Genomic DNA, 20,348 nt, shown 5'->3' on the forward strand with positions numbered 1-20,348 from the left:
TCAAAACACTGCTTCATGAAGCTTCGAAGCTTTACGAATCTTTTGTTTCGAATCAGTGGTTCGGAGCGTGTATCAAACTGCTAATGTCACGTGATTTCAGTAAATGAGGCTTCATTACATTATAAGTGTTTCGAAATTTCAATGGTTTACCACTGGGGGGCGTGACTTTGGCAGTTTGATACACTCTCCAAACCACTGATTCGAAACTTTGTGAAAATCTGTGTTCCGAAGATGAACGAAAGTCTTACGGGTGTGGAACGACATGAGGGTGAGTAATTAATGACGGAATTTTCATTTTTGGGTGAACTAACCCTTTAAGATCAAAATCAGCAAATGTAATACAATTTAATTAAATGTAATTAAAAGTGACAAAGGTCTAAAATCCCAGCCAAAAAAAAAGACTAATCACCATAATAGTGATTTAAAAGAAAATTAAAGATATTTACCCTATTATCCTAAAATATATCTCAATATATTGAATCAACATGCACAAATGTCAAAAAAATTCTATGTATTGTAATCATTATGACCACAACTTGTAATAATTACTTTAACAAGCTCATTGTTTCTGCCTAAAATTAATACAGAATTAATACTGTAAAGCTGCTTTGAAACAATATGTATTGTGAAAAGTGCTATACAAATAAATGTGAATTGAATTGAATATTTATTTATCATTTTGTTAATTAAATTTTTTCTGTTATTGTAGAAAATGACACTGATTTCACAGTAAAATTCAAGACATAGCATTGTAATGTAAGAAACTACTGATAAAGTACTATGACTTTGTTGGAATATAGAAGGAGAAATTTATACCAGAACATCCAAGCTTCCATACAAAGAAAGTTAAATGGTTATCAGAACTGTCAAGCAAGAATTTCAAGGCTAGATTTTATGTAAATTACATACTGAAATATATAATATGGCTTCAGAGTACTTAGAATGTATAGTATATGAAACATGAAACAAGGCCTGATTTATTTAGCAACATTTTTTGCCACTCCAGTTTTCATTTACTTTCATTGTATGGAAGATAGCAGCATGAACATTCTTCACAACGTCTCCTTTTGTGTTCCACTGACCAAACTAAATTCATTGACATAGAGAATTTCAAGCATAAAAATACTTGATGTGACATTTTGTATCTCAGCATGCGGTCAGTTTTAAGGGGTGTGCAGATCTCTTTGATGTGTGAAAAGAAATAGAGCAAAAGCAGCTTTGGTTAAATAATGCCAATACATTAAGTATTCTCAGGAGCCCAAAGATCCACAGAACACATTTGCTTGATGGGCATTTCTCTGCCCAAGTGCGGAAACAACTTAGGAAGATAGCCGTTATCTCCTGAAGGACATCTGCACAGGCTGTTTACAAAAGGCTTTCCAGAGCAGAGAGGTTAATCTAATCAGAGAACACAAGCAGAAAATTTCCTGTTCCATCGCTTCGGTAATGAACAGTTTTAACAGAGCTTCCTGGTTTGCTCACTGTGGTGTTCAGATTATAAAGTTCTTTTTTGATAAGCTTGTTTTTCCTCGTTTCTGTCTCATCCTGACATTACATCTTTTTTTTTTTTGTGAGAAGTTGCAGACTTACATGGGTTAATGTCTTAGTTCAAGAGATCTATAGCCTGTAGCATGCTGGAAGTCTAGGTGATTTCTTTTGAATGCAAAAGGCAGATTCGTTTGCAGTCACAAGAGGAAAAGCATTTGCAGAATAAAGCAACTGAGACAATGCTTAGATAAATGACTGACAACACAAACACTGCTCTAGGTCATATTTTCCCTCATGAATACATTAGATTTGGCACAACCCATTAAATTCTCACATCGTTGCTTACAATTAAATTAATTTAGATCTTACGGAGCCTTGTGCCTCTCACGCTAACATTGCTGCAGGACCTGTTACTTGCTGTTTAAAGCCCTCCCCTAAAATATATGCCTGTGAGAGGCCTTTAAATGAATGTTTGCCGCGAAACAGAATTAATGTATTCAATTAATTGCCAGGGTACTTGTGATGGCAATTGCGAATAATGAATCTACATCAATGTCACCAGAAGAAGTAGAGTTTAAATCTATATTGAGGAGGGGCTGAAAATCAATGCATGGTACTCATTTAATTATGTGTGTCTGAGCTAAGCTCTGAGAGCCCATGCATGGCTTTAGCAGAGATGATGCTGTTTAGATCTGATTAATGATCAATAGGATGTTTACTACCCTTATTTGCAACAGAATCAATGGGGATTACTTCTGATGCACAAAGGAAACTCTGGAAGTGCCATAAGTAATGAACAAGCTTGTTAGAGAGATTTCCGGCATCCTCTTCACATGCTACAAGTTGAACCTTGCAAAACGGTTTTATCAGAGAGCAACCTCGGATGTCCTTGTGGACGCATTGGAGCAGATCATTATATCGCTGAGATGAATGGCAAAGAATTTTTATTAGATAATGCATCATTCAAAACAAGATGTTTTATTCTGTGTCAGTGCCATCCGCTTGTTAAGTCGTGACATATTGAATACTCTTTCAGGTCCAAACCTCTACTCCGTTTCAAGTGAAAATACTATCTCAACAGTAGTTTATGAGGCAGAACCAGTGCAACATGTTCCTGTACATCTTTGTTGATCCTGGAACAACATTCCAATCAACCAATCAGATTTGAGGGACAGTTTGCAGTCTTTGTCAAGTTTAGGCTTACAACCAGGGTTAGGTGCTTTTACATCAGTGTTATTCACCTATCATTTCTCTCTGGTTTTAGCGATAAGTTATGGGTAAGGTTAGGTATAGGGATAGGGATATGGTTAGGACTAAATTTTCTGACAGGCATGTTGTTCCAGGATCAACAAAATACGATGATCCTGGAATGCGTTTAAAGGCCATTTCACACTGCACCGACAGACGCAGACCAACAGCGACAGTCACCATATTACAGCATGTCACTTCTCAGACAATCTAAATCCAATTCAGCATGTTCCAATCAGTTAAAACAAGCTCCGACAGACGGCAACAGACCCCAACAGGGTTAACACACTGATCCGACAATACCCGAAGAAGTGTCTGTTGCTGTTTGTCGGCATCTGTCGGTGCGGTGTGAATTGGCCTTAACTCACCAAAACTCAGGATGTGCAGTTTAGCGCGATTCATTCATAGCACAACTTTAAACTAGGCTTTTGAAGAAAAAAAAATCATGGTAAACACTGTCTGGATCACTGAGATTTCGATATGGGGCTAAACTTTATTTTGATATTCCACTTTAGACATTCTAATTTTGCAACTACATGTCAACTAAGCTCTTCTAAGACTTCTAGGTTAGGGTTAGGGTTAGTAGAATAAGTTGACGTAGTTGCAAAGTTACTTATTGTCAGTAGAATTTCTGTTACTGTTTCCACCTGTTATTAAGATGCATTTTGGTTGATTGGATCACAAGTAGATGAAGTAGACGCAAACCTGTTTAGACCTGGTGTTTTAATCCATCTCTTTTGTCCACTTTCAACCACTTCTGTCCTGATTTTTTCAAGGAGAGGGTCTATGGGTGGGTAAATGTATGGGTTTTTTCAGATCTTTTGATCGAATGGACGAAATAAGCTCACACAATTTATATGAACCCACCCGGAGACAATGGATAAACATACAGATAGCCACAAGACCACACTGAGCGCTGTGAATGTGTTAGATATAAGGAATGGTGAGAGAACATTGTGCTTGGTACGTTTTCATCTTCAAACCAAACTTGAGTCTCCAGCCAACAATGTTTAAATCCCATCTGGCTAACGCGCTTCCGTAATTTTTACGCATAGGTCAGTAGGAGGTCTTTCACGACTGTTCAAACGTGATCGACCAAAGCGCATCTTAATACTAGCTGTAAACAGGGCCATCAAATTGTTGGGGAGCATCAAATTAAAGTGTTAGCAGATATTAAGCAGACAGTCTCCTAATACTCTAATGACTGCTAGTTGACAGTAAAATGTCTAAAGTGGACTATCGAAATAAAGTGTCACTCGGTATGCAGATAAAGATTAGGATCATGAGTTTTTTGGTAGCACTGCATCACATCGTACATGTATATTTGCAGTGTTTGTTGTTTGCGTTTGGAATCTGATTTTTTTTGGTACCCAGAAGTGGTGATAATGTAAAGTCACACTTAACAACTGGGTTGCTGCATTTGACACAGAAAATTTAACAGATATTTAAAATAAATAAGAGTTTTATATGCAGTTTAGGACTTGCAGTTAATGTCTCATTACATCACAGATTTATAATATAAGAAAATAATATTGCTTAATATTTCAGGAACACTTTCTCGAGGTCATTCAGAATCAGGAGTTCCTCCTGCTACCCACAACGGAAATTGTCAAGCTTTTGGCCAGTGATGACATCAATGTTCCAGATGAAGAAACGATTTTCCAAGCACTGATGATGTGGGTTCGCTATGATGTGCAGCACCGGCAGCAGGATCTAGGAGTGTTACTGGCATATATTCGACTCCCTCTTTTACCACCACAGGTTTGCCAATAACATGCATATGAGACTCTTGGTAGTTTCATACAATTGAATGTAATATCTAAAAAACCCTTCCTGCTGATCTAATATGTATATTCCTCTTCCGTCCCTTTTTCTGTTGGATGTTAATGTACTATTTCCTTGATTTAGCTTCTTGCTGATCTGGAAAACAATAAGATGTTTTCAGAAGACCTGGAATGTCAGAAGCTCCTGATGGAAGCCATGAAGTACCATCTTTTACCAGAGCGCCGTCCCATGCTACAGAGCCCAAGAACCAAACCACGGAAATCCACTGTTGGATCGCTCTATGCTGTTGGAGGGATGGACGCCTCTAAAGGTAGACCATTATTTAGCTCTTTCCTGACTTTTCTTATAGCAGTACCTCTCATTGCAGCAGAATTCATTATCTATTTGATTTTGTCCCTGAGAAACAGTTTGACAGCTATTAGCAGAGCAGCATGCAACTCTACAACTAACAATAAACTAAGAGTCTGTCTACTTTCAGGGTCTACAACAATAGAGAAGTACGACCTTCGCACAAACAAATGGATCCAGGTTGGCATCATGAATGGGCGAAGACTTCAGTTCGGGGTGGCAGTGATCGATAACAAACTCTATGTGGTAGGAGGAAGAGATGGGCTCAAGACCTCTAACATGGTGGAGTGCTACAATCCGATCACTAAAGTGTGGTCCACCATGCCTCCAATGTCAACCCACAGACACGGATTAGGTGTGTTCTTTGAATGCTTCAGATGCTTGTGTAATCTTGCATGTTCATATATTAATAACTGTTATGTAGTAATGTTCACTATCTGCTTCTTTTATTGACACGGTATGAAATAATAGTCAGAAAAATCTATTAAAAAATTGAATAGTTTATTGAGCCTTTAGACAAAATAAAAATAAATAATCAGTTTTATTCAGAGGCCCAAACTGAGCAAAAAAATATGCAATTTGGTGCAGTTGCTGATATTCATATGACCAAAAAGTGAGATGAAATTCTGATAGACTGTAATGTAAATCAATGAGACCCTCATCACAAAAATTTACACTTTAAATGTCTTGTTAGTCATTAACAAAAAATTTTAAATTCATTTTAATACATTTTAAGTGATGATCTAAGCATGTTAATATTATTAAAGTTTTTATAAATAGTTGAAAGTCAGTCTGTATGCTGTAATTTATAAGGCTTTGCTCATGAATATTAACGAAACTAGTTCACCCAGTAGGCCTAACTTATTAGCTGAAAGGAATAAGTTGCTAATCAGCTTTTAAAGAAATCCTACTATTATGAGGGCATAGTTCATAAATGAATATTTATTAATTTATTAAGCTAATTGGCTTTACTTTCTAGGTTACCAATCCATGTCTGTATGACTGAATTAATATTCATGCACCATGCAATACCAGTTTAATTCATATTCACACATGACTAGTTTTGGTTTAACAATAGCTAGACAGAGCACAATGAAATAGAACAAAACACAGGTGTCTCGAATTGTGTTTTAAAATATTTTCACTTTTGAAACCTTTAAAAATGGTTCATGGCGCTGAAAAGCAGCTGGACGTGACTGAAGAGACAAGACGCCACTGCAGATTAAAGCCAGAGGAAATGCAAGAACGCGTCCTGTGTGACATTGTCCCAAAAGCAGTCAGTCAGGGTGCGAAATATAATTTCCATATAAGGTTAGGTGCTTTATAGAGTAATTTGTAGAGGAAGACAAGTAACACAACTTGAACTATATTGAACAACGTTTTCTGTTGAACAAAAATAAACACCTCCACGCAAGTGTGGTTTAATGATTTTGAAACACAGAAGCTTTTAAACCTTTACGAATCTTTGTTTTGAATGATTCAGAGGGCGTATCAAACTGCCCAAGGTACACGATTTCAGCAAATGTCACACTGTTTCAAAATGGTGGCTGCATTTTTTATGTAATAATGTTACTACCTCAATAAAACTTTTCGAAATTCTGATGGTAGAGAGCATTTATCTGGTGAATCCGTGAGCCTGTCCAATCTATGGTTTTAAACTGATCTCCAGTCAGTTTTATAATGTAGGTTCAGTTTTAATGACAAACACCTTTGTAATGAAAAACAGTGATTTAAGTTAACCAAGTCCTACGTAAAACATAAAATAAGCACTACAAATTACAAAAAAGAACACAGACAATTCTCATTTAATGGTATTTAATGATTTGTAGATTACATTTAATAGATTACACTTTCATGAAATCAGATTGTAACCAAAAAAAAAAAAAAAAAAAAAAAAAACTTAAATTAAACTAAATTAACAATAATAGTGCTTTCATGACATTGAGGTTTTTTTTCTTTTTTACAGTTAATAATTTAAGCACCAAATACACTAACCTAAATAGACAACTTAAATTCAATAGAAAATAAAGCAATTAGCCCCAAGAAGCCATGATTTACAGTGAATTTATAACAGCTAAGGGGCGTTGTTAGGCACAATTGTGGAGCGGAGTGCCTAAAACCCCCTTAAGCTGTTATAAATTCACTGTAAACCACGGCTTCACGGGGCTTATTGCTTTTATAAAACGGTTACCACACAATACAAATATTAAAGCCAAAAAATATGTATCAATGCAACTTTCATGAAGTAAAATCATTAAAAGCCTTCCTTCCGCTGGAAAAAAAAAATAGTCCCTGAACGTGAATAGCAACAGAAGTTACATTTATTACGCCATTAGTTGGCGGCAAAGATTGTCTTCGCAAAGACTTTTATATTGAAACTTGTTGTGAACACGGAACAAGACGCATATGACAAATGCTTTGACTAGCACTGTCAGTGTCAGCAGGGCTCGGGAAAACCTATTAAATGTTAAAAGGACAAGATTGCAGTGGATATTCAAACGGATTTTTATTATGAACATAGGACTGACCTGAAGGAAAATGCTAAATCTGAATGCAGGTAATACACTCGGTCACTCGATATCTCTGTCACAATACTCTTCTACATAATGCAGTAAGCTTCAATGAACAAAATCAATTGAGAACAAACATGTTTACGTTGCTAAGAGTGGTTGCAACATACACACTCAGTGGCGCAGCGATACTTATGTAATGCGGTCAGCTGTACGTTTTTGGGAATTTTACAATGGCTTTGAACGCGGCTCAACCAATCAGAATCAAGGGTCGGATCTATCCGTTTTATAATTACATTTTTGAGTTATAAAATAAAGGCAAGCCTTATTGTTGCTCAGCTATTTTAATAAGGTGAGGCATAATAGAAATTGTGTGGCTTTAACACCCATGCCTCAAGAAATATCTATAAAAATAACTGGGTGGTCACACATCAAAACAACTGTGTAAATTAATAAAGGCAATCTGGGCTACACATAAAAATGTATATAAAAAATATGGCAGGTAATTTAAACTCATAGAGGAGAAAATGCACTGTACAATAATCCCATAAAACTGACACTCAAAGGTTGCTCATTGAGGTCTATAAAGTGCACTGCAATATCAGAACCAAAATGTCGGTCAAGAGACGATTTATATGTCAAGCCCCCAAAAGCGACAGCCAGAGATTTATAACAGAAACATGAGAGACCTTTTCTGTAAAGGGAGCAGCGAGATGCACCATGAATACTTAATGCTTACCACAGTGTCTCAGGGCTCTCGTCCTCAGGGTCAGACCGGAAGAATGTCTTTAGATATCTGGTTAAAAAGGAAGAGCTCTTGATGTTCATTGAAATTAAATTCATGGTATTGCCATTTAAATTTTGACATTTGCCAGTTTCATTACAACACAAAGACCAAGACAGACAATTGCTATTGAATTGTGCATTTGTCTAATGTATGACGTGCACCGCCAAAAGCTGAGCCCAGAGTCTTTCTCTTTACTTGTTTTATTTATTTATTTCTTCAAAAAGGAATTGCTGTGCTAGAGGGGCCCATGTATGCAGTGGGAGGCCATGACGGATGGAGCTATTTGAACACAGTAGAAAGGTGGGACCCCCAGGCGAGGCAGTGGAATTATGTGGCCAGTATGTCCACCCCGCGCAGCACTGTCGGAGTCACTGCTCTTAATGGAAAGTAAGGAATTCATTTGTTGTTATTTTCCTTTGTAGGATTGTTGCGCTATGATACAATTTTAAAAATCGCTTTTTCTTACTGAAAAATTAAAATTCAGATGGGGATGCTACAACTTTTTTGCTCACCAGCCACTGTCTAGTGGTCTTCCAAAGTTTCTAGCCACTCAGCATTTTCACTGGCCACAATTTTGACATTAATACCATGGGGAAAAACTGCCATATAGATATTTTTAATGTTATCTGATAATTTGGCAGCAGGTATATTAGGCTGCTGTCACTTTAAGACCTGACGCACAGATCCATTATACTGTTACACATGCTACACAACTGTTTACATTCACTTAAAACATAACTGACTGTGTTTACGTGAATATTCACCAAGACCGGCATTTTGGCATTATTTTGTGTGTATTTGACTGTTTAAGTGCAATAAGCAATGACAAAGAACTTAGTACTGAGAGGCGGCTTTATTTGTGCGCACTTTGGGTGTGAGCGTAAAAAATCTGCGGGAATGAGTAAAATTATGCGCAATACGCACAATCCCACGCTGAAATTCAAGCCCTGTAACACCGGTAATATTCATCCAGAGCAAATGAAACAAGTGAGTGAGGGGAGGCGGGTTAGTGTGTCTACCTCACTGCCGGAGAGATGAGAGAGAGAAAGAGCAGCTGTATCTATTCTCAAAGAATTAGTGTTTCAGATATTTCAGTATCGATATGTATAGAAAAATCTATATTTTTGCCACCTTTTTCACATTTTAAAGGGTTAGCTCACCCAAAAATGAAATTTCTGTCATTAATTACTCACCCTTGTGTCTTCCAAATCCGAGGGCAGAAATATCATTTTTGGGTGATCTAACCCTTTAAAAGACTACAATTGTAAAATGTGTATATCATGTATAAAATTCAACCCGCCTAAGTGGCTAGTAGGAGTGACTGTGTTACATGCCACTGCTGAAATCTGCGGCTGACATTAACACTGCGGGTGTTAATGTGAAGCCCTGATTAACACTGTAATAATATTGTAATATGTAAAAATGTGTAATTTGGAATTTAATTCATTTAAAAAGAGAGCAGTGAAGAAAAAACTTTTCTATCAATGACAGTATATGTGCTGTGGCTGATCGCTTTCCTCCATGGATTCTCTTCATGATGAGGTCTGAATTAGGTTCTGAATCCAATATACTGTGTAACCCTGTACAGCCAGACGGGAGTTAATAGGCTCTGAGACCAAAGCATCTCTAGTGTCTTTTACATTAAATTCACTTGAGTGGCAGGCGAGCTGCTGTTAGCTCTATCCAAGAAAACAGAGGCTGGTTTTGAATCTAGCAGAACATTGACTGATGGCTTGTGGGGTATTTCTGTAACCAGGTCAAAAACAAACCCTTCAAGCCACCTCTAGAGTCCAGTGTCCTACATTTCAAAGTGATTAATTGATCAGTCTTTTCAACAGAACATCTTTTTGAATTTCTGTAGGACAGGGGTTGTCAGCCTTTTCTGACCCAGGGTCCTCTCGCCAAGACTCTTTGCAAATCCAAGGACCCCCTGATATAAAAAATGCTTGAAATTATTAGTAACACTGTAAAATGTCTCAGTATAAGGTCATCCAACCAGAGATTGCTAAATGTTTCCCAAGTTTGGCTGAAATTGAGAGGTGATCATACTTTTGTTGTTGCTGCACCAAAACTTTGGAGCAGCCTACCTGTTTTTACTAGAATTGCCCCACTACATGATTTTGAAGAAAAGTTAAAAATATATCTATTTTCTCTGGCTTTTAATTATAGCAGATTTGTTTAGTTGGTCTTGTTTGTGTTTGTTTGGTTTTATTTTTGATGGTCTTTTCAGACATATTGTACAACACCTTGGTCAGCAATCTTTATTTTTAATGATGCTACAAAAATAAAGTTGACATTGACACTAAAATATCTTTCAATGAAAAACATTAGTGTATTATGCTAAACTTTCTCAATACCTTATCTTTCATGCTCATGCCCCTGGTTTCTTCGCACCAATGTATTGTCCGACAGTGAGAGAAATTTACTTTGTTTCATTGAGGGTTTTTATGCCAATAAAATCAGAAAAGTATAATAGAAAATGTTGTTTCTTATGACCACAAACTACATACATTTGAATACATTTTGAATATTTAGGAATTTTTGTACATTTCACAAATCAATCCACAAACCCTCATCTAAAATATACCACTTATTTCAAATACTTATATTTATTAGAATAATTCTCAGTATTTTCGGGGAAGTAGTTTGAAAAAGAAAAATACACATTTCTTTCAACTTTCACCAAAATAACTTGTTCTAACTCAAAGTCAGCATGAAATTTGAACCTATTTATTTTTCTTAATGCATATGGTCTTATTGTGCATGCTTAAATCATGCATTTATTACTTTTAATATACAAAAACAGAAGTTGCACCAACTTTAATAATGCATTGTGATGCATGAGTGAAACACCAGAAAACAATTGAGTAGGACTTGATTTTATCCATTGATTGTTGTAGATGAATGTGATTGGTTTAACTGCAGTGTGGCTTTGTGATAAGCTCACTTGACGTCTATGACATATGCAAGAAGAGCAAGTATAAAAAGTATGTTAAAATATAATTATATTATTATAAAATAAATATATAAATATATTATTGTAAAATATAATAATATATTTAAAAAAATGCACAGATGAACTGTTCACAATAAGACCACTAATATGCAGAAAATAAATAGCAATTTTTGATTTCATGCCATTTTCAAATTCAGTTTCGGGGGCAAAAAAACAAAAACTCTAAATAAAAAAGTTCATTTGTGACACTGGTGCAGCCCAGTCTCATTAGAAATCGTACCCGTGGGAACATTTTTGCAAAACGAAAATACGTAGCACCATGTACATTTCGTGACAGTTTCAATGTGAAATGTCCACTGAGTGGCGCTAAAAGCGTGTTCAGTTTTTTTCCGAAACAGATGAACGTGAATATGGTATGTTTTTATTACTTTGGTTTTATACGTATCCCTGCAGTTCTTATTTGAAATGTCCGGTGAGTGGCGCTAAAAGTATAATGCTCTATTTGGTTTTAAAATAACGTACCACCAACACTACACCTAAACCTACCCGATAGAGTTAACAAAAGCAAATGTGACATAAAAAGCATTCGTAATCATGCCATTTTAGCTTGTTTTTGATCTCTCATCTTTGAGCTCTTTTACCGTGACTTGTCTCTGACAAGATTCGTACCCAAGGCTTCCGCATCCTAAGTACAATTCTGTACCAGCTGAGCTACTGAGAAAGCTTATGTTAGACAAGCGATATAACATACGGAGCTGGTTAAGTGATGCAAAGTCCAAAATGTATTTGGTAAAAACTGTTTTGAGGTCATAACATAATATTGTGCAAATACTGTGTTATTTTATGTTATTTAAGGCATTTGCCCACTTTCATGATCAAAATTACCCCAGTCATTAAGCATCCTGTTTCTCTCTGAAACACTTCACAGTACTAAAGTAAAATTAGTTGCGAATGTTTTATGTCTTTATTTATTTACAGGTTGTTTGCTGTAGGCGGTCGTGATGGAAGCTCCTGTCTGCGATCGATGGAATGTTTTGATCCCCACACCAATAAATGGAGCATGTGTGCACCGATGTCAAAGAGGAGGGGAGGAGTGGGTGTGGCCACATATAACAGTTTCTTGTATGCAGTGGGAGGACATGACGCACCAGCTTCAAGCCATTGTTCGCGTCTGTCAGATTGTGTGGAGAGGTAAGCTACCACGGCACAACACCTGGGAAGAAAGAAACCCAACACCTAATTATCCTCATAATAATGACAACAACATCCCACAAAAGCAGGCTGTGAGTCTTGGCAGATATTTATGGGTGCCAAATACTATAATTTGCACATTTATTTGCAAATGTGGACACACCTTACTTCATTGTGAAATCACTGTTACCTTGTTACTGAGAAATGTGGTTGGAAGCCACAGTAATTCAGTAATCTGGCGTTAAACGCCCCCTGCTGGCGGTGATTCGAAATACAGCGTACACCAGCTGCAATGTGGAGTAATAAAGACATCTTAATTAATGAACAAAGGCCATTAGAAACGTATTACTCTGTTATTACTCTGCATGTTGAAAGCACAATAGATTTCATTGTTAGCGATGATGATAATCATAGTCCTTATGCTTTAGAAGGCTTCCACTATCTAGATTACAGACTTACTGCTGTTTAACTGCTCTGTGCAATTATCTCTCTCTCTTTTTTTTCAGTGGTTTACACTGATAGTACTAGCACAGGTTTGTATTGTGTTGTATTGTGCCTCATATGCTCTGTACTGGATTTACAGGTATGACCCCAAAACAGACACATGGACCACAGTGTCCTCCCTGAGCGTTCCCCGGGATGCAGTGGGGGTGTGTCTGCTGGGAGACAGGTTATATGCGGTCGGAGGCTATGACGGTCAGACCTACTTAAACAGTGTTGAGTCCTATGACGCACAGAACAATGAATGGACTGAGGTGGGTGCATTGAGGTCATGATTAAATCAGGCTGCCTTTAAAGTAGTGGTTCTCAACTATATTTAAAGTCCACAACAATATTCAAAGTTGTTTCATTCACAATTTCTACCTGATTAATTTTTTCAGAACTTGTCATAACTATAAAAAAAGAATGGTTTTATTGATTTACACGACTTTTTCCAGTCCTAAAAATCACACTTTAAAAAAACCAAAACAAAACATAAAACACAGTGACCTGATTACACGCTTTCTCTTTTCTTTTTTTTTCCACCTTTTGTGCTAATTTACTTATTTATACAGATCCACAGAAAATTATGTTGTCCATTCATTTTTGGTTGATTTTTGTAACCTCATTCATAGTTTTCAGTCATGCGACTAGCACAGAGACCTTGAGGGCAAAACATCCATAGAGCTGCAGCACAGGCCTGTCAGTTTTCCATCTCAAAAGAAGAAGGAGAGAAAAAAAGTGAGCAGCATGCAAGTGATCCATATACAGCACCTGCAGTATATCAATCACTAAAAACGTGAAATGTGAAAAACACAAAGTGCCTAAATGTACTTAAACTGATCAATTTCATGAAAAGATCAAATTCAGTATACACCTTATTGATTATGCATACTGTACAGACAAGCAGATGAATCTGGAAAATGAACGCAATGCCCTAAATGGTTAAGCGTTTTGTTTATCCTAATGGTTTAAAGAAACTCTGCGTGTTGTGTTTATATTCTGGGTTCATCTGCTTGCCTGTACATATGCATCACCAATAAGGTATATTATGGAATGATATTCCAGACGATATTCAAAAGGAATTCCAAACTGTATTTTGCATTTGTGCATGTATATGTTAAGTTGTGACATATTTTTTTCAGTTGCGAGGTGAACATAAAATCAGTTGTGGAATTTCGACTTTGAAGTATAAAAAAAGGCATGTTTTTATTGCAAAGATAGCCAAATTCCCCGTTTTCCACCACTAGAAACTGTGGCATACTTTCCCACTATTTCAATAAACCCCACCCTCAAGACTGATTGATAGTTGACTGTTAGGGATTGGAAATGCAAGTGCAAAGGGGATTGCGATTCCATTTGAATTTTTTGAGGGTTGGGGCAGGAAGTGAAATAGCAAATGGGTGATTTTGGGTGTTATAACTAATAAAACATTGGAAATGCAATTGCAAATGGACTTTGAGTTTCCAATTGAAATTTGGCAGACGTTACACAAAAGAAAATACAAACGCAATTGCAAATCATGCATTTGTGTTTCCATTATGTCCAGTGCTATCTCACGGCCAATTCATACGTATTTTACGAGGTGGCTAATTCGTACGTATTCGTACAACCTCACTCATACAAATTCATATGATTTGTCTAAACCCCAGTGATGGGTAGGTTTAGGGGCAGGGTTAGCAGTAGGTCATTTGTACAAATTCATACGAATTTGGCAACTCGTAAAATACATACGATTTAGCAAAAAATGTACAAATTCGAACAAGTGAGGTTAAATGATTTCGTATGAATTGGCCACCTCATAAAATACGTACGAATTGCCATGAGATCAGGTTATGTCACAACGTATGCGTGCACAAATTGAAAATGCAATTGCAAATACAATTTGCAATTCCTTTTGAATACTGTCCAGAATATCATTCCATATTTTTAGGGCTGATACCAATCGAATGAAATCAATATCAACAAAATTCATGCTTAAAAAAAAAAAAAAAAAAAAAAAGATTTTAAACTAAAACTGCCAGTAGGTTGTGTAAAGTCTTAATTAGTGAGTCACTGAAACATTCAGTTATTTCAAAAGGACTGATTCATTCAGGAACGAAGCAAGTGATTGGTCACTTTATGAATGGGTGATTGAATCAATCGCTCAACTTAAATTTCATAAAATCAATATCACATTTGCAGTTTTGCTGATATACTGAAAAAAGAGCACTTTTCTCATCTGATATTGCTTAACTATACTATATGTTATAAATGTTATAAAAACAAGAACTCGCACAGGGGCACTTTTTTTGCACCCATATCTTCAATTAATGGGCAAACGCCTTCATTTCAAACAGACCATTCCATTATTGTGAGGTCATAATGATGATGCTGTCATTCAGTTACTGTCTGTAAATCTGTCTGCAAAAACTGTCTGTAAAACATCATTTGATGCACTTGAGTGTGTTTAAAGATTTCAGAGGGATTACGTACAAAACTGGGACAAATAACAAACAAAACAATGCTGCGTTGTCAGCAAAACATCTAGTTTTATGCTTCTAGTGTTCTAGTTTCAATGACAAAAGTTTACTGGTTTAGAACCACTGCTTTAAAGGAATTTTCCTGGTTTAATCTCTATCAAAAGCATTTGTGGCATAATGTTGATTAATCTGTAAGAGCACTTCTAACACTTGTATATTATTTGAGCTGTACATTTTTATGGTCAGTTTAGGGTTTTATATGTTACATGGCAATGGAAGCTAACTGGATATAGCTTTACACAGAAAAGTTTAGTGATTTTTTTCACAGTAAAATCATGTTAACATGCATATTGTTTATGTCTTGTGACTATAATTTTGAAACAGAGTATTTTAGCTTTTACACATTGGCCCCATTCACTTGTATTGTACTGTAAGTTCACTGAACCTCACTGCAAGCCAGATTTTTGCTTTTTTAAAGAAAGAAGAAACAATTCAAAATTGATATTTATGTTATGTTACGCCACAAGTATTGTCAGTTGAACTTAAAGGAATGGTCCACTTTTTTTGAAAATAGGCTCATTTTCCAACTCCCCTAGAGTTAAACAGTTGAGTTTTACCGTTTTCGAATCCATTCAGCCGATCTCCGGGTCTGGCGGTACCACTTTTAGCATAGCTTAGCATAGTTCATTGAATCTGATTAGACCGTTAGCATCTCGCTCAAAAAATGACCAAAGAGTTTCAATATTTTTCCTATTTAAAACTTGACTCTTCTGTAGATACATCTTGTACTAAGACCGACCGAAAATGAAAAGTTGCGATTTTCTAGGCCGATATGGCTAGGAACTGTACTCTTATTCCGGCATAATAATCAAGGAACTTTGCTGCCGTACCATGGGTGCAGCAGGCGCAATGATATTGCGCAGCATCTCTCACAAATGTCTCCATGGTTGCAAGACACGCTCCCTGTGCAAGCAAGGGGTCACAGGCACTGCGTAATATCATTGCGCCTGCTGCAGCCATGGTACGGCAGCAAAGTTCCTTGATTATTACGCCAGAATGAGAGTATAGTTCCTAGCCATATCGGCCTAGAAAATCGCAACTTTTCATTTTCCGTCTGTCTTAGTACACGATGGAACTACAGAAGAGTCAAGTTTTAAATAGGAAAAATATCGAAACTCTTTGGTCATTTTTGAGCGAGATGCTAACGGTCTAATCAGATTCAATGAACTATGCTAAGCTATGCTAAAAGTGGTACCGCCAGACCCGGAGATCGGCTGAATGGATTCGAAAACGGTAAAACTCAACTGTTTAACTCTAGGGGAGTTGGAAAATGAGCCTATTTTCCAAAAAAGTGGAGTGTTCCTTTAACTTGTACTGAACTGAAATACTCCTCAATAAATCTATTTGTCTGCTAAGAAGAATAAGAAAAATTGCACCTAGAAATGTTCTAGAATATTGGCTATATGTCAAAGCAGTCAGTTTTGTGAAAATTCCATCAATGCTTGGATGATGTGTGTCTGTGAACAGGAAGTGCAAGCATTTCCTGCCATTCATCTGTTTTCCACTGTGTCACAATAGCATTGAACACCATGAGGTTAACCACTCTTTCCTCTGCCAGTCTGCGTTAGAAACACTCTATTCAAGTCTAGTTTGCCTCCTGTCTGAGCTTCCCATGGCTCCCTCTCGCTCTCTCTTTCATAAGATTACCTGCAATGGGCTGTAAGTAGACAGAGTGTGACTGAGAGCACTGCGGAGGAGGGAATTTGCTGCGGTCAGACACTGGTCATTAACCTCTGTCTCTTGTTATTCCAGGAGGTTCCTCTAAACATCGGGAGAGCTGGGGCCTGTGTGGTGGTCGTGAAACTGCCTTGAAGGTTTAGAGTCCCTGAACTTTGACCTCAAAAAGAGGTGTGCGATGTCAACTCTTGGAATGCTCTTTTCACGTTGTTCATCAAAGCTATCGTTAACACTGGATTCATCTCAACAGATTTAAACAACCTTGTGCAGTTCATTCTGTTTTTGCTCAGATATTTTAGCACTATTACAGACTGGAAAAAAAAGGAAAATAAAAAAAATGCTTATAAGATTTTACTTAACTGTAATAAAATTATATAAGACAATTTCGCATTTTATATTGAGGAAAAAAGAATACTTTTGAAAATGTATCCAGACGGACTTTTTTTGAGTTTTTCATTTTAATATTTACATCTTGTTAAACTCATCAAACATCTTTTAACTATACCAAAATCAAATGTATTTTAAAGACAGCAGCATACTTGTTTACTTGTGCAATTTTGTGGAAATGTATTTTGATCTTAGACACACAATTTTAAAAACCACTGTGAATACTTCCAGTTGTAAGCTTGCAGCAAATCATCCTGGTTTACTCAAAATATTTGTGGACACTCACTCATGCAATTCTCATCTGAATACACATTTTGTCTGAGACTAGGTTCAGCACGAAATTACTAAAGTAGAAGCAAAGAAAAAAAGCTAAAAAAAAAACCCCACCAAAGTAATTAGCACGTGTTGGTAATTCATGATTTTAATGGTAATAAGGTTTACAGTAGAAAATATACTATTATATCATATTGATATTTCACCTTTATGTAAAGGTTTTGTAATTTGTATTGTATATAGTCCCTGGTCCTGTAATTTATTATCATAACATATTGGCATGCTACTTCAATATGTTTGAATTCCATTATTAAATATTTTAAAGACCCCATGAAATCACTTGGCAAACAGCTTTGTGTTGAAATATTCCCTATTTGAACCAGATGATCGGGTGGGACATATCAAAGGGTTTATTCCCTTTTTTCATATTAAATCGGCTTTAGTTTTGTCACAGCCATGTAAATTTAAAATGTATATCTGTTAAAATCTGCATTAACAATAGCATATATGACTTCAAAGCTTACAGACATGGGCTAAATGCCACAAAACTCTTGATTTCATGGGGTCTTTAAAGAGTTAGTTCACCCAAAAATGAAATTTCTGTCATTAATTACTCACCCTCATGTCGTTCCACACCCGTAAGACCTTTGTTCATCTTTGGCACACAAATTAAGATTTTTTTGATGAAATCTGAGAGCTTTCTAATCCCTCATAGACCACCGCTTTCAAGGCCCAGAAGGTAGTAAAGGCATCGTCAAAATAGTCCATGTGACTACAATGGTTCAACCTTAATGTTATGAAGCGACGAGAATACTTTTTGTGTGCAAAAACAAACAAAAATAGCGACTTTATTTAACAATTCCTTCTCTCCTGTGTCATTCTGAACCACTATAGTCACATGGACTATTTTAACGATGTCTTTACTACCTTTCTGGGCCTTGAAAGTGGTAATAACATTGCAGTCTATATGGAGGTCAGAAAGCTGTCGGATTTCATCAAAAAATATCTTAATTTGTGTTCTGAAGATGAATGAAGGTCTTATGGGTTTGGAGCGACATGAGGGTGAGTAATTAATGACAATTTTTGGGTGAACTAACCCTTTAATTATGATGTCAAATTCAGTCATTAAAACTGTGTTATATAAATCCTTGCTTTGTGATGTACTGACATTCATTTGTTGTTTGACTGCCATAATGTTTTATTGAAGAGCCTCATTACCTGACCTAACTGGAATGTAACATGCTGATCAAGAATAAGTTTACTAGTGTGACGCATTTGTAATACAGAAATGCTTTCATTGACTTTTTCATTGTTTTATATGGCATGCTGAAGAAACTTAGAAATAAAAAAGTTATTCTCTTTTCTGAGTATTTCTATGGCGTCTACCATCTGAATCGGCACTGCATACAGCATGCTGTTTCATGCCACTTTATTTATTTATTTATTTATTGTAATACTCCAGTGGCCTCCAGTGGTTGTCTCTTGTACAGCATTGGATGCATATTGCCTCAGCTGTAGTGCCTGTTAGATGTCTTGCAATCTCTATGAAACTAATAACTAATTCTATTTGAAAATGAAAATACGACCACTGAAACAAGTCGCTGAGTATCACTACCACAAGGCCATGTCATCTGCAACTAAATCAACATGATACAAACAGTATGGCTGCTTTCTTTATGCTAAACATCATGGATTAGAAGTCAAAATCTAACAATAACAGCAAGATTACTACAACGGTCAATACATCTAGTACACGGGTAGAATCATTATTCTACTTGATGGACATAACTGAATCAATATGAAATGAAAAGAGGCAATAGCATTTCAATCAAACAGACCCAGAGACTTAGGAGTTTCACCTACTGTAGGAGGTTCAAGGCTAGAAAAAAAGAGCCTGAATTGCTGCAGTGTAACCTTTAAAAAATTAATGTGTTATTTGTTGATAGTCTGAAATGTCACAAGATGAAAGTGATGCGAAAGGACAGAGCAATGTCCAAAGCCAGATTGTATCTGATAAAATGGATAGATTGCAATTATATTCTTTGTTCTCCAACAGAGCAAGTGCAAAACAAAGACTGAACATTTCAAAGGGAATAAAAATTGATTATTAATGCATCGCAATTGCTGCGGCACATCAGAAGACGGGTGGAGAGGGAGTGCAAAAGGGTAAAAAGACTGCAGGTGTTGTTTCAGTCCCTCCAGATGTTGGAAATGGCAATATCTGAAAAGCCTTCTGAAATTACCTGACCTCCGGTTCATGGCCTCATGGAAAGCTGTGTCTGTTTCATCCAAGCAGGAACTGAGAAATCAATGCCAAGACCTCTGAATGAAGGTAAGAAAGTACAGAAATAAATATATATATATATCCACTCATGTTTCATCTGTTTTATTAGCATTAGCAACTTTCTAATTATAAGGATATTTACTTTAGCTCTCTGAAATCACAAAACTTAATAATCTGTCACAAAATGCTCAGCACACATTCGTTTCATCTTGCAAAAAAAAAACTGCAAGTGTGATTTTGTTGGACATTACATAAAAGTAATCTACGCTCCTGTCGATATCGCCAGGACCATCAAATTACTTTGCATACTGATTGCAGAGCTCAAATAAAAATTCAATATAAACACGGCTGCCTGGACTCCGTCCAGTAAAAGTTGCAGCAGACCTTGCAATGACTTACAGTGAGACAGACT

At 36.5% G+C, this 20,348-nt stretch overlaps 1 protein-coding gene across 3 annotated transcripts in view; it reads left to right on the forward strand.

The window, feature by feature from the left end:
- The window catches only part of klhl4 (kelch-like family member 4), a 44,178-nt gene extending 25,164 nt beyond the window's left edge, over nucleotides 1–19,014 (forward strand). For all 3 annotated transcript variants that reach the window (XM_051860077.1, XM_051860079.1, XM_051860078.1), the window contains 7 exons: nucleotides 4,285–4,497; nucleotides 4,645–4,831; nucleotides 5,000–5,224; nucleotides 8,391–8,553; nucleotides 12,101–12,313; nucleotides 12,897–13,068; nucleotides 17,068–19,014. In XM_051860077.1, the coding sequence (XP_051716037.1) occupies nucleotides 4,285–4,497; nucleotides 4,645–4,831; nucleotides 5,000–5,224; nucleotides 8,391–8,553; nucleotides 12,101–12,313; nucleotides 12,897–13,068; nucleotides 17,068–17,127 (1,233 nt within the window). In that variant the 3' untranslated portion in view covers nucleotides 17,128–19,014. The remainder of the gene's footprint in view (nucleotides 1–4,284; nucleotides 4,498–4,644; nucleotides 4,832–4,999; nucleotides 5,225–8,390; nucleotides 8,554–12,100; nucleotides 12,314–12,896; nucleotides 13,069–17,067) is intronic.
- Nucleotides 19,015–20,348: the final 1,334 nt, after the last annotated feature.

This window comes from Ctenopharyngodon idella, chromosome 14 (genome assembly GCF_019924925.1).
Source record: "Ctenopharyngodon idella isolate HZGC_01 chromosome 14, HZGC01, whole genome shotgun sequence".
In the NCBI taxonomy this organism is placed as follows: Eukaryota; Metazoa; Chordata; class Actinopteri; order Cypriniformes; family Xenocyprididae; genus Ctenopharyngodon; species Ctenopharyngodon idella.